Genomic DNA, 14,970 nt, shown 5'->3' on the forward strand with positions numbered 1-14,970 from the left:
TCTTCATTCTTCTATAACAGTTTTAGAATGAGTTTGTCAAAATGCTAGAATTTTAGTTGGAATTGCATTAAATATATAATTTGTAGATAATTGAATCTTAGTAATATTAAATTATTCCATCATGAACATGTTGTTTCTTTACTTATTGAGGTGTCTTGTGTCCTTTGTAACAGTTTTAAAATAACCTCTTTAAAAATCATAGCATTTTTTCTTGGTTAATTCCTAGAATGTTTTAGTGTTTGTCAGTAAATACTGGGAGTGGTAACATTTCTATTTTTCTTAATATTGCTGGTATAGAAGAATAATTACTCTTGTTGTCTAGAAGCCCTGACAACTTTTCAAAACTGAGATGGGGAGGGTGCCTGGGTTACATAATATAAAATATGGTCACCTAATTTTGTCCCTTCAACATGGCCTGGCATTGGAAAGTTTCCTTAAAAGGTGACATGTGTAGGTAGACATGCTAAAATATGTCTTGTACAATCTTCTTACCCTCTTACTTATAACATCTCAATATAAGCTAGTGTCATAGAATGATTAATTATGATAGGAACAATAATGGGGTTAATTTTGATTCGGAAGCTATAATAAAATAGGATTTTAACTCACTCTTTAAGGTTAAGACTTTCATAAGGTGGAACAGTAAGATTTCAGGCTAGGGAAAGAGCAAATCAAAGATCCAGAGACATAAAAATGTCTTCAGTTGTGTAATTAATATCCATCCTTTTCCCCTCCACTGTGAGCATATCCCTCCATAATATTCTGTTACAGTTGATATTCGACTATATACTATATTTTAGGCCCCTCTTGCATGTCACTTTATAGATCTTAGCTTTTTCTATTAATGGCCTGGTTGTTGGCTCTGTTCTACAGTATACTTCAAGTTCCTTAATTATTTCTGAAGTATATTATTTTTCTATACACTTTGCCTTGTCACTAAATTTTCTGGAGCTCTAAAGAAATTTTTGAATGGTACTTTTTAATTTTTAGATGTACAAAAGGGGAAGAAATATAAAAGGAGATTTAAAGGGAAAGAGTTTATATTTTGAAAGATGACTCTTAGGTTCATTTTTTGCATATAGGTAACCCTGATAAATAGTTGTGATACCTATATTTGATTTACCTTAAAAATTTTTTTTTTTTAAAAAACAGATCATATCTGAAGATATTGGTGAATTACAGAAGAATCAAACTACAACTATGGCCAAAATTGCACAATACAAGAGGAAACTCATGGACCTTTCCCACAGAACCTTACAGGTAGTAATTTGGACTTTTTTCCAACATTTATAAGACTGTATACATGATGGAAATGCTAAATATGGATTTTTGCAATAGAAAAAAACAGACTAAAAGGAAATAACAATAATAGTCTGAAACTGAAAGTACCAAACTTTCTCATTAAAACCTGGAAGTTGGAGGAGAGATCTTACAGGACTGGGTGAAGAACGTGAAAATATCTTAAAATTAGCATTTTATTGAGAGGGTGGGGGGAAAGCAGTGAAAAAAAAATCATCTTGGTACAAGAAAAGTATGCATCAGATCATTAATATCTGGTTTTCATAAAAATAGTAGAAAAATACAGTTTTGATTTTGAGTGCTAGAAAAGGGAGTGTAACTGTTAATGAATGAAAAACAACAACAGAACTTGCAAATTAACAAGAGGAAGTAAAAGAATGAATAGCAACAAAAGTTGAAATTATCATGAAAACAAACATTATATAGCAGAATCAGTGGGATACAGCAAAAGCTGTACTCAGAGGACAATTTATAACCTTAAAAAAATCTTCATTTTTTAAAAGTACAAATGCAAAAAGTAAAGAACTTAGTACTGATCTTAAGTTAGAAAAATACTATCAATAAGCCAACAGAAACCAATAAGAGAGAAATAAAAGTGAAATAAGTAAAACAAAAAAAATTAATCATAATAGAAAGATTAAATGGAAAAGCTGTTTCTTTGAAAAGACCATTAAGGGACTTCCCTGGTGGCCCAGTGGCTAAGACTTCCACGCTCCCAATGCAGGGGGCCTGGGTTTGATCCCTGGTCAGGGAACTATATCCCATATGCTGCAGCTATGGGTTCGCATGCTGCAACTAAAGATCCTGCACGCTGCAACTAAAAGATCCCACATGCTGCAACTAAAAGATTCTGCACGCTGCAACTAAGACCCGGTGCAGCCAAATAAATGAATAAATAAATAAATAATTTAAGGGGAAAAAAAGACCATTAAAATGGCGAAACATGAGTCTGAAGAAGGAAAAAAAGACTCATCTCATGAGCCTGAAGAAGGTAAAGAAAAATTAGAAGTGAGAAAGGAGACATTACCACAGATATACACAAGAGAATAAGAAAATACTGCAATGGAATTCACAGCAGTAAACTGAGAAGTTAGAGAAAACATGATTTTCTAGCAAAATTGATCTACAGAGAAAAATCTTAAATAGACAAATACCATAGAAGCAATTGGGAAAGTTATTAAAGATCAACCATGGAAAAAGCACCAAGGTCAGATAGTTTCATTGCTGAATTTTGTCTAACCATTAAAGAGCTAATTCCAAAGTTACTTTATTTCAGACAAAATGAAAAATATAGATTTTTTTACACAGTTTCATTGAGATATAATTCACATACCATACAATTCACCTATTTAATGTAATTCAATGATTTTTAGTATATGCACCGTTTTGTACAACCATCATCACAGTCAGTTTTAGAACATTTTCATCACTCTAAAAACAAACTCCATACCCATTAGCAGCAACTCCCCATTTCATCCCAAATCCCCCCAGCCCTAGGCAACCATTTTGTTTGTATGGATTTGCCTCTTTTGGACACTTCATATAAATGAAATCATATGGTATGTGGTATTTTTTGACTGGCTTTCTTTCACATAGCATAATATTTTCAAGGTTCATTTATGTTGTAGCATGTAACAGCACTTCATTCTTTTTTATTGATGAATAATATTTCATTGTATGACTATACAACATTTTAATTTATTCATCAATTGATAAACATTTTGGTTGTTTCCACTTTTTGGCTAGTATGAATAATGTTGCTATTAACGCTTGTGTACAAGTGTTTGTGTGGATGTATGCTCTTGTTTCTCTTGGATACATAAACCTAGGATGGAAATTGCTTGGTTATGTGGTAACTCATGTTCAGCTTTTTGAAGAACTACCAAATTGTTTCTCAGAGCAGTGGCAGCATTTTACATCTCTGTTTTTAGTACCCCAAAACAAAAATTTATAAACAGATCATTCTAGTAGAGATGCAAATTATGCTAAGCAAAAGAAGCCAGACTGAAAGGCTACACATGGTATGATTCCATTTATATGATTCATGCGAAAGTACAACTAGAGGTGGGTAATAGATCAGTAGTTGCTAGGAGCAGGAGGTAAGGGAGAGGAGACTCCAGGAGGCAGGAGGGAACTTTTTGGGGTGATGGAAATGTTCTGTATCTTGACTGTGGTGATGGTAACTTGTGTTTGTCCAAATACATAGAACTGTCCACCTTAAAAGGGTCAATTTTGTTGTATGTGGATTATACCTCAATAAATCTGACCAAAGAAAACAAGTACAGAAATTCTAAATGAAATATAAGTAAAGAGAATCCAGCTATTTATCAAATTCTAATGGAATATACTTTGAGTAAGGTTTATTTCAGGAATGGAGGGTTGGTTTTATAACAGGATATCTATCAACATAATTTATCATAGCAACACATGGAAAATATACAAGTTTTCATAAATGTAATGAGCACGGTAGTTAACTAGTATAAACACTGAAAAGAAATCATCTCTTTTTGCTGATGACATGATTGTACATCTAGAAAACCCAAGGAAATAAACTATAGAATTAATGTGGCAAGATGGCTCAATATGAGGTAAATGTACAAAAATCAGTGTTTCTTTATACTATTAATGGAAATAGGAAAATATTTCATTCACTATTATGAAAAAACTGTAAAATACTTAGGAATAAATTTGAGGGAAATATACAATCTGAATTAAGGTTTTCACAAATAGACAGATAAACCATATTCTTAGATGAGAAGACAATATCTACTTTATAAAATTTTAAAATGAATTACAACTTTAAAAAAATTGATTAAAATCTTTCAGTTCATAAATAAAGATAACTGTTTTGAGAATAGCTTCTGGGGGGAACAAAAAAGATAGTGAAGGGGACTTGCCTTATCAAGTTTTAGAACCTATTTAAAGCTCTTGTAATCAAATCAATATGGGATTGGTGTAGGATTGGATATAAAGATCCACAGAAAAGAATGGACAATCCAGAAATAGATGCACATGTATCTTAATATGACAAAGGTGGTATTTCAGTTCAGTAGGTTTATTTAATAAGTAATGCTAGAGTAATTGGCTATCCATCTGGAAAATAAAATTAGACCACTGTATCACACCATATACAAAAATAAGGTGTATTAAAGACTTAACTCTAAGAAATTTATGAGGCTGCATGTACAGCCTAGGGACTGGAGACACTTTTAGCTAGAAAGCCAGAAACTGTAAAACAAAATTGACTATGTAAGAATTAGAAAATTTTGTATAGTAAAAGGTAACAGAAGCCATTTGTCAATAGTCAAGTGATTTCAGAAAAAGAAAAATTTGAATTTGCAAACAGCACTGATTTCAGTTGTAGTGTTTGTATTATACAGAGATCCTATAATTTGACCTAAAAAACCCCAAGTGAAATACGGGCAAAGAATGTATAAAGGCAGTTCACAGAAGAACAGATGCAAAGTAGTTCTTAACCGTTAAAAGACGGTCCTTTAACATTCAAAGGGGGAATTCCCTGGTGGTCCAGTGATTATGACTCTGCGCTTCCACTGCAGGGGCCCCAGGTTTGATCCCTGGTGAGGGAACTAAGATCCTGCTAGCCGATCCCACAGGCCAAGTGGCACGGCCAAAAAAAACAAACACATTCAAGGGAATGCAGGTTTTTTAAAAAATTTGTGTGATCTCTTTAATACTCATCAGGAGGATCTTTGGGAAAGCAATCTAGCAGCTTCTAAAGATTGAACACACACACTTCTAAACCCAGCAATCTCATTCCTGGGGGTCTATACCAGTAAATAAAGATACATATACAAAAATGTTTATTACAGCATTGTTCATAGTGTCAAAACTAGAAATAAAATATATGCCCCTCAACATAAGAATACTTGAGTTTATTGATTAATAATGCATGAAAATTATGTAGTCATTAAAAGTAACAAATTAATGTAACTTGCCTAATAAAAATGGGCAAACATAATTCAAATCTTGAGCTGTTAATGATTCTAACTATTGTTAGTTTATTCAGCTAATTTCTTTCAACAGTTGATGTGTAATAAAATTACTTGCATAACTGAAAAGAGATGATTCTGTCGTTATTGGTGGGTTTTCTTTGTATAGGTCCTAATCAAACAGGAAATTCAGAGGAAGAGTGGGTATGCCATCCAGGCTGACGAAGAGCAGTTGCGAGTTCAGCTAGATACAATTCAGTGTGAACTAAATGCCCCTACTCAGTTTAAGGTAAGCACTTATAACACCATAAAGCTAGACTTTGTTTCAGGTGGATCTGCAGAGAAATGTTACTTGGTCTTCAAAAAGAGGAATTTTGTATACTTGTTTTTTATTAAGTATTTGTTCTCTTTAATCAAAACTTCCTTTCTAAAGTAGACTCTTAATCATGATGTTTTGGCCTTGTATTAGTGTTTCAAATAATGTACAGAGGGAGAATTGACACCTTTAATTAGAGTAGTACCTATCCTTTTAAAATAAAACATTCTCTTTTAGAAATGGTTGCTGTTGTGAGCAGTTGTAATGCAACTCAGTATTTTTATTTATTTATTTATTTATTTGGTTGTGCCGGGTCTTAGTTGTGGCAGGCGGGCTCCTTAGTTGCGGCTTGCTGGCTCCTTAGTTGTGGCAGGCGGGCTCCTTAGTTGTGGCATGCAAACTCTTAGTTGTGGCATGCATGTGGGATCTAGTTCCCTGACCAGGGATCAAACCCAGGCCCCCTGCATTGGGAGTGCCGAGTCCTATCCACCATGACACCAGGGAAGTCCCTCAACTCTGTATTATTTTTAGGGCCGACTGAATGAACTGATGTCCCAAATCAGGATGCAGAATCATTTTGGAGCAGTCAAATCTGAAGAAAGATATTACATAGATGCAGATCTGTTACGAGAAATCAAGCAGGTAAGTGTTGCACTAGAGTCACCTTTTAAAAAGGTGAATTCACCACTTCACATCCATTAGGATGGCTATTATCCAAAAACAAAAACAAAAACAAAACAAAATAACAAGGGTTTAGAGGATGTGAAGAAAATGGAACCCTTGTGCATAGCTAGTGGCAGTGTAAAAATGGTGCATGCAGCCACTGTGAAAAATGGTTCCTCAAAATATCAAACATAGAATTACAATATAGTCCAGCAATTCTGCTTCTGGGTGCATACTTAAAAGAATTGAAAGTAGGGACTCAAACAGATTATTTGTATAGCCAGGTTCATAGAAGCGTTATTCACAGTAGCCAAAGTGGAAGCAATCCAAGTGTCCATAGATGGATGAATAAACAAAATATGGTATATATACAATGGAATACTAGCCTCACAAAGGAAGGAGAGTCTCACATGCACACACTACATTATGTGAAATAAGCCAGTGTAAAAGGACAAAAGTTGTATGATTCCACTTATGGGGGTACCTAGAGTAGTCCAATTCATAGAGACTACTGTAGAATGGTAGTTGCCAGGGGCTGAGGGGAAGGGGAATGGGGAGCTAGTGTTTAATGGGTACAGAATTTCAGTTTGAGAAGATGAAAAAGTTCTACAGATAGATGGTAGTGATTGTTGCACAACATGATTTACTCAGTGCTACTGGACTGGACATAAAATGGTTAAAATGGACATGTTATGTATATTTTCCCACCAAAAAAAAGTTATCGTTCTCTTCCCCTGTCCCCCAAATCGATGAATTCAGAGGTAATACAGACAACCGAAGTTCCCTAGACCCTGCTGCTGTGTGTGGGCGGCAGCAGCAGCACCTGGGGGGTCGTTAGAAATGCAGACGCTCAGGCCGTACGCCAGACCTCCTGAAGCTGCATTTTTCAAGATCACAGAGTGATTTGTATGCACAGTTAAAGTTTGAGAAGTAACTGCTCTATGTCACATTTTCCCAACTCATATGATGCCACATATCAATTATAAATATGTAGAGTTACTGATCCTGTCAGCCCTCAGGGGACCTGGGTGTAGACTGGGGTAGCCAAAACCTCCAACCACTTGTCTAAGGCTCATTTTCTATGAAGAAGTTGGGACGTACTGCTCTAGCTTAGTTTCATTAGTATAAATATAGATTGGTTTAATAAAAGTTATCCAACCATTAACTGTGTCTAAAAATATATATTAAGATGGTAAACTTTGTGGAACATATTAGGTGGGATTAATTGGTGTGGCAGGTTGGTATGACCTGAGGATATTAGGTAGTTATAAATGTCATCAGCAAATCTGATTTTATTATGTGCTTTAGAATGGATATTGCCGTTATATGCAACTAAAAACTAGTTTGGCTCCTGGGTTCTCGAAAAGTATACATACACTTGATGATATTCATATTTACAATAAAATTAACTGAGAAAGATTCCAGCATGTTAGAATAAAGAACTATATAAAAGAGTTTACGTATGCAGTAAAATTGGGAATAATATAAACACCTACCTAAAACGATGAAAAGCAGTATATTGTTTTGGAATTGAAGCATCATGGCTCATCACCTGTATCTCAGTTTCTTTATCTGTAGAGAAGAGGTAATAATGGTACCCCCAAAGTGTGTGCTCAAAGGGATTTTAAATGAGTTAATACCCATGAAACTCTTCAAGCTGCCTTAACATCTGGGAAGGAATCTTTAAAATGCTAGCAATTGTAGTTATCACCGTTATCATCAGTTTATACTTTGTACTTTAAAACATGGAAATCCTCAGTTTTCAGAATGATTATTTTGCTAGTCATCTATATTTGAGTACCTTCTTGCATTGTTTTAATATACCTTTGTTTTTTATCAAAGGTTGACAAAAGGAACCTTTAAAACTGCATCTTTTGTAAAATTTCTGTTACAGATATTGTTTATTGTATATTTGATTTTATTGCTTTTTACAGTAGTATTTTACTGTATTTAAAAGTGTTAGCAAAAGATATAGTACAAATGTTTAAATATGCAGATAATGAGAGCAGCCACTAAGTGCTGTGTTGCTGGTAAAATAGTGAAAAATAGCCTTTTTCCTGTGAGTAGCATGCAGTTTAATAAATACATTGATATTTTTTAAATTCCTTCTAGCATTTGAAACAACAACAGGAAGGCCTTAGCCACTTGATTAGCATCATAAAAGATGACTTAGAAGATATCAAGTTGGTAGAACATGGATTGAATGAAACCATCCACATCAGAGGTGGTGTCTTCAGTTGACAGTTCACAAACTTGTGTTAAAGGTTTGTGAAATACATTTTCTTGTTATATCAGGCCTTCCTTAAGAATGGAACTGACCACGTGGAGGGGAAAAGAAAGAAAACAATCCTCTCTCCTGACTTGGTTTTTGAGAAGGTTCCTGACAAATTATTGTTCATCAAATCTGAAATAACTGTCACTTCACTGCTCTTCAGAGATAGCCTTTGAAAGATTTACATCTAAAAGCTGTAATTACTTTAAAAAAGAAGTACATAATTACCAAAAATATTTCCTATTGTATATTTTTACAACAGCACTCTTCTTAAAAATAATCAGTGTTTAATGATTATTCTCCATTGAGCCTGTATTCTGCTCTCCATAGCAAGTAAATAGGAAATGTCTACTTTGCACATAACAAACTGTGTAATTACTTGGCTGTTGGAGATTTGTACTTCAGAATGTAAATGTATGTCAGTTTTTATATTTGTGAATTCATCTGTGGGAGGAGTAAAGAAAATCCAAGAGTATTTAATGATTAATGTGGTTTTCTTTTCATTCTATAAAGATTTGAAAATATATTTTTATATTATTTTACTTATTTGGAATTTACAGAACACACCTAAGCAATTAGGATATAACAAAATTACATTTTATCATTTTTACAACTTTTTTTTAAACCTCTTTATTATTTCTAAAAAAGATGAAAAGTTATAAATAAATTCTTGATTATAATTACTTTTTATATAATTCTGTCTGGTGCTTTGTTTATTTGGCTCCGGGAGAATGACCATTCATGTCCACACAAATATTAAATCATAATCACAGCTCAAGAATTTCAGTTTTAACCTGGACTTAAGTCTGACTTTACCCTCCTAAGGAAAGTATATCAATACTGCTATATTTTGACTAGGGTACAGCAAATAAAAATTACTTCCTGTATCATCCAGGATAAAGAATTCTCTAATACATCATTAGTACCTGAAAACACTGGAAAATCTGAATTAGACATGATTGATAATGTGCAATAGTGATTCTTTAACAACTAGATAATTTTAAACAATTTTTCTGACTACAAACTGCACACCTGGGCTGCATCACATTGGCCCCTCTTGGAATGCTTTAACTCTGCATTTCTGCGTAATGCTTTGTCTTATGATGAGAGGTGTTAAAAGAAACAGCCCCATGAACCGTGCCACTGTGTGTATTATGAGGATGGCGAGGGGTGTGGTGCACGGTATATCCAGAGGCCTCCCTCTGAGAGCCCACTGAAGGACTCTGTCACGATGCAGACCAGCTAGCTAACGGTTGTGTAGGAGACACAAACAAGGCTCACGAGGCTGTTTCTTATAACAGCGCTCATCTTTCTCATCCATGTAGCCGAATGTGGAAGAGCACATTCGCCCTGTGCACACCCTCTTACTGTAGGAAGAGCTGGTGATCTAATAGATGAGAACTGTTGTTACTCATTGAGCCACATTCTCTGTTGGACAGATGGCTAATCATACATACCATGCTTACTTCTCTAGCCTTTCATTTCTCGCCCTCTCATATTGTTAGGTTTCTAATTTCACAAGCCCTAGATAGGGCTCGGGGGTCTGCCTTTTAAAGACAGGCCCAGTTAGCCTCCTAAGTTTTGATCCTGCTGGTGACTACACGTTTAAGGCAAGGCCTGTGGTCCTTGTTCATGTAGCTGGTTAGATAACTGGACTTGGTCTGTACCTGAGCTGTGTTCCAAGCAACTGATAACCAAGTTCTAGATTTGGGAGGAAATGAGAAGAAAAGACCAACTTTGACCTCTGGACTAAGTTGTGTTCTCCAGCACAATTTATAGACGTTCTGTGAACTGGCTAATGGTTCTTGTGGTAAGTAAGTCCACTCAAAATTCTGAACATGAAGAGAGGTAAATGGTAGAATTAAAGCACACTGAACCCCTAACAAACACCTAGTTTAGATTTCATGTAGTTTTTCTGAATCTCTGAAAGGGGCCTTAAGTCCTTTTTTGAAACACTGGCAGTGTAAACAAGAGTCAGTTACCAAAGCCCATGCCTAAATCAATTACTATTCAACCAGCACAATACCTGGGGGAAAAGACTACTGTACTTGTACTCATTTCCCTTGCTTATTGAGCCCACATATTCATTCAGTACTGTCTGCCTTCCTGGGTTAACATGAGGTTCAAGTTAGGGACTACGTTATGTGAAATAATACTTGGTAAACTGTTGTGGTTATAAAAATATAAGGTGTTCATATATAGAAGGAAAATGAAGAGATTGAAAGAATACACTATTTGAAGTCAAAGTTTGATCCTTTAAAGATAAGTAGAACACCTTTAAATTCTAATTAGGAATTAAATTCATGTTAACCACTAGCATTACTGACATTTTAATATCTAGCAATTCTACTGAAATTATAGCTAATAATTTGTCTTTTATTGAATTAAAAGTATACAGTTTTTTTGCAATCGTAAGATTAATACAGAAATAAGTGAAAAATGAATTCTATGACATCTGGGTCAGCTACCTGAATTTGCTAATTACATTAACAAATATGTAATTCTCATTTTATCAAATGACTTTGGCCAACAAGTGAAAAATACATCATTCCTTTTGATGATTTCTGTGGGATGCCTGTAGCATATTTCAAGTAATAAAGAATGTATCAAAAAGCTAGTCTGTCTTGAAACTTGCTTACCTTGAAATTATCAGAATCTCAGTGTTTGAAAGTACTGAAGCACAAACATCTCTGTACCATTCTGTACTAAAGCACTCGAGTCTAATAAATAAATAAATCAGCACGCCCCCCCCCCAAAAAAAAATTTAAAAAGAATGTATCAGACTACAGAGCGACAGAGATTTATAGCAGAAACACTGATTAAAATGATGAACGTCCCAAACGGTGGAAGGAGCATTTTGCCAGAAGATGCAGAGGTATGGGTTTTGGGACCTGGAACTGGACCTGGAGCTGGAGCTGGAGCTGTTAATGAGAACACATAGTCATTGACATATGTTATTTTTAGTATCAAGTTTCATCCACCTACACCATATATCCTGAATATGTGAACATTCAGGTTGAGTTAGAAACTTACATGAAGTAATTCTAACCAGGACAACTTTAGATATAGTTCATTACAGATATGGGGCTATATTTTCATATATATCATCAGGGTGTGCTGATCTAGGTTTTATCTAGGATTTCACAGGCTTTTTATTATCTTTGTAGACAAGGTAATTTTTTGTTCAAGTTCTCTAGAATTTCTTGGCAATTTAAAATTTTCGTTTTCTGTATATGCAAGATAAAGTTTAATTCTGTGTCTTTTCTATTTTGAGATAGTATATTTCATATGCATATTCTACCAATATACAGTGTAATATTTTACAGTGTAAAATATTTTACAGTGTAAAAAAAAATTGCATTTTTTAAACAGCCCTGCAAGCTGATAAAATGTTTTTCCCTCTATACATAAAACACTGCTCTGGAGAAAACTGCGTCCCTTTCACCTGAACTAGTGGAGAGAGGGACAGTGGAGTCCAGCCATCTCAGGATGGTCTGTTTCACACTGCCCTTAACTCAGATATCTGACTTCTGGCTGTGTTTTGGTTTAGACTGGACAAGGGAAGACTGATTGGAAATATCCAAATGGGATCACCACTCACATAAGTGAAACCAAAAGAAATAGCTAGTAAATGTTATAAAAACCTTCAACTCATAAATTTACTTGCTATAATTATAAACGTGCAGTTATATGTATACAGGTGGGGGAAATGGACAAGCAGAAGCACTCATGCATTAGCCTGTTACTAGAGAGCAGTGGTTCTCAAGGGGGCTGTATTGCCCCCTAAGGCAGTTTGGAAATTTGTCAGGGTATATTTTTGATTGTCACAGCACTGGGGTGGAAGTAGAGGGCTAGTATCCTGCAGTGCTCTCGACAGTCTTGCACAAGGAAAAATCGACCCACTTGCACATAAATTTCAAATGCACTGCTAGACATATATATATGTTAAAAACCTATTTATAATGCTCAAACCCAGAACCTAAGTTTTACATATAAGCAAAATATTTTTGGATAGTTTTAATAAACATTGGCTTCTAGTGCCCATGATATTTCTTCACTTTCATTTTTCTTATATTTGTATAGAATAGCTTCCAGTCCTCTCTTAAATCCAGATTTCTCTGTGTAAGTAAATACAATCTGACTACTTCATGACGTCTTCTAGAATAATCTAGGCATTTACATATTGAAATGTATATAATTTTGTTATATAGTTAGGACATTATATTGATTTTTTTATGGTGCAAGTGGGACTTATTTATGAATCTTATTTCAGGATACCTTTATAAAATATTTGTTCTAAAAAGAGAATTGGGTTGCAGGGTTGAGAACCATTGCTCGAAAAAGTACAGTCTATATACACAGTTGAAAATGAGTGCTTAAGAAGCAAAATCAATTTGACCCCCCCCATTTGCACATACAAGCATTTGGATATGACATTATATTCTGTTATGATGCTTTAAACTCGAGATTTTGTTCCTTTTATTAAGAGAAAATAAATTTCTCAGTTTTTCTATATTGCAGAAACAGATATTTATCAACTAAGGAAAAGAGATATTTCTTACCAGGACTGTCGATATCTTGACTTTTGTCTTCTAAAATATAAACAGATTTTGAGTTAACTGCATTGTACACAGATTTATCCCAAAGAGAAAAATCTGATTAAATGATTAAGCTAACTTGGTTATCTCTGCGTGTGGGACTGAGGGGCAGGGCACTAGTTTTAGAGGTATAGGTGGGACTGGGGGAAGGGTTCAGTGTTTACACATTTGCATGCTTTGAAATTTTTTACCATGTGTGTGTTTCCATTAAAAGAAAGGTTATACTTTGTTTACAGAAAAGTCTTTTTTCTACATATTGAACTCAGATTCCCAAGCACAACCATAACACTAATCATTTATTGAATGCTTACTGTGTGTCACGCATTGACCAAATGCTTTATGTACATTATTACCTTTACTTGTTACACTCCTAGTAGGTAGTAGAGTTACCCATATTATACAGAGGTTCCCCAAAACTTGCATAAAATCACAGAGGTAATCAGTGGTAGCAATGCCTGCTTTCAAACCCTCTGCTCTTACTTACTATGCTATTCTAACTCCAAGTGTGTTAACCATGAAATATTACAATATTGCCATATTCTGACAGCTGTGAAGCCAAATGCCAGTTCTAGGATCCCAGGTTAGAGGAGTATTTTCTAGAACTACATCTAGCTGGAAGACAAGTGTCATGTGACAGAAAATGAACAAAACTTGAAAAGTTTGGGTCTTGACTGTCTCATTCTACCCTTTGACAGGTCCCTTAACTTCCTATATTCCATGTTTCCATCTCTGAAACGGTGATAACAATATTTCTTTTATTGGATTCTATGAGATCCTGTGTAAATGTTTTGACACCACTTTTTTTTTTTTAATTCTATTGTGTTTGAGCTGTTTTATTATTTTTGGGTTTGTTTGTTTTTGCAGCTAGTGTTACCCTAACTAACAGCAATTGAGAGGGGAATTCTCTGGAGAATTTGAATTTTTTTTTTTTTTTTTTTTAATGGCTGTGTTGGGTCTTCGTTTCTGTGCGAGGGCTTTCTCTAGCTGTGGCAAGCGGGGGCCACTCTTCATCGCAGTGCACGGGCCTCTCACTATCGCGGCCTCTGTTATTGCGGAGCACAGGCTCCAGACGCGCAGGCTCAGTAATTGTGGCTCACGGGCCCAGTTGCTCCGCGGCATGTGGGATCTTCCCAAACCAGGGCTTGAACCCGTGTGCCCTGCATTGGCAGGCAGATTCTCAACCACTGCACCACCAGGGAAGCCCTTGACACCACTTTTTAAAAAGCCTGCAGTACACACAGCTTTCTAGGAGAGGGCACAATACAAAGCAGTCCCAGCAAAACCGAGTGGCCTGTTTGTTGGAGGACATGGAGAGTGTAGTAAGGAGCGCAGAATGGATGGTCCCACACTGTACGGGTCTCACACACACCTCTTTGATGATGCTGTTCCTGTGACTACAGATTCTCTCACGGCAGCCTGCGCACCCTGGGAAGCCTCCTGTCCCATTCTGGAATAGACAGGCGCAGCGGGAAGCCAACTGTCCCAGTTTCAGGTCAACTGCCTTTTTCTCTGCCTGACCCGGGCAGCCATAATAGCAGTCTGCTGCACACACGGAAAGGAGTTCTCAACATTTCCCCCTCTGGCTTGCAGCCTGGGGTGTCAGAAGCTGTACAGCTCAAGTGTCCCCTCCCCATCCCCCTTAAGATGGAGCTAACTGAACGATTATGGTAAAGGACTCAGAACCCCCCACCCCCAGGAAAGAATTTATTACCAGGTTTTTCGCCCCGGTTGTAACATTTTTATTCCTAAATGAAAAAAAGATTTTCAGATAATAATATAGGCGTCTACCATTTACTACTATTTTAAGGGACCATTCATTTTGCCAGTACCTTTATCTCATTAGGATTTTAATCAGTCTTGCAAGACAGAAAT

At 35.7% G+C, this 14,970-nt stretch overlaps 2 protein-coding genes across 5 annotated transcripts in view; one reads left to right on the forward strand and one right to left on the reverse strand.

Moving 5' to 3' along the window:
- NUP54 (nucleoporin 54) overlaps positions 1–8,975 on the forward strand; it is a 30,413-nt gene extending 21,438 nt beyond the window's left edge. Inside the window, exons 9-12 of the mRNA XM_007165562.2 lie at positions 1,153–1,260; positions 5,419–5,538; positions 6,097–6,207; positions 8,341–8,975. Of these exons, the coding sequence (XP_007165624.1) occupies positions 1,153–1,260; positions 5,419–5,538; positions 6,097–6,207; positions 8,341–8,469 (468 nt within the window). The 3' untranslated portion in view covers positions 8,470–8,975. The remainder of the gene's footprint in view (positions 1–1,152; positions 1,261–5,418; positions 5,539–6,096; positions 6,208–8,340) is intronic.
- Positions 8,976–10,982: 2,007 nt separating this feature from the next.
- Positions 10,983–14,970, reverse strand: part of ART3 (ADP-ribosyltransferase 3 (inactive)) — a 37,646-nt gene continuing 33,658 nt past the window's right edge. Inside the window, exons 9-11 of one of the 4 annotated variants that reach the window (XR_449602.3) lie at positions 14,468–14,545; positions 13,063–13,092; positions 11,285–11,415 (exon numbers count right to left, since the gene is read on the reverse strand). Coding sequence is in view for 2 of the 4 variants with exons in the window: in XM_007165563.2 (XP_007165625.2) it covers positions 11,279–11,421; positions 13,063–13,092 (173 nt within the window). In the remaining 2 variants the exon portion in view is untranslated. Of the gene's footprint in view, positions 11,422–13,062; positions 13,093–14,467; positions 14,546–14,970 lie in introns of all 4 variants that reach the window. The other 3 variants (XR_449601.2, XM_007165564.2, XM_007165563.2) reach the window with 3 other exon arrangements.

The sequence above is a fragment of the Balaenoptera acutorostrata genome, chromosome 5 (assembly GCF_949987535.1).
Source record: "Balaenoptera acutorostrata chromosome 5, mBalAcu1.1, whole genome shotgun sequence".
NCBI lineage: Eukaryota > Metazoa > Chordata > Mammalia > Artiodactyla > Balaenopteridae > Balaenoptera > Balaenoptera acutorostrata.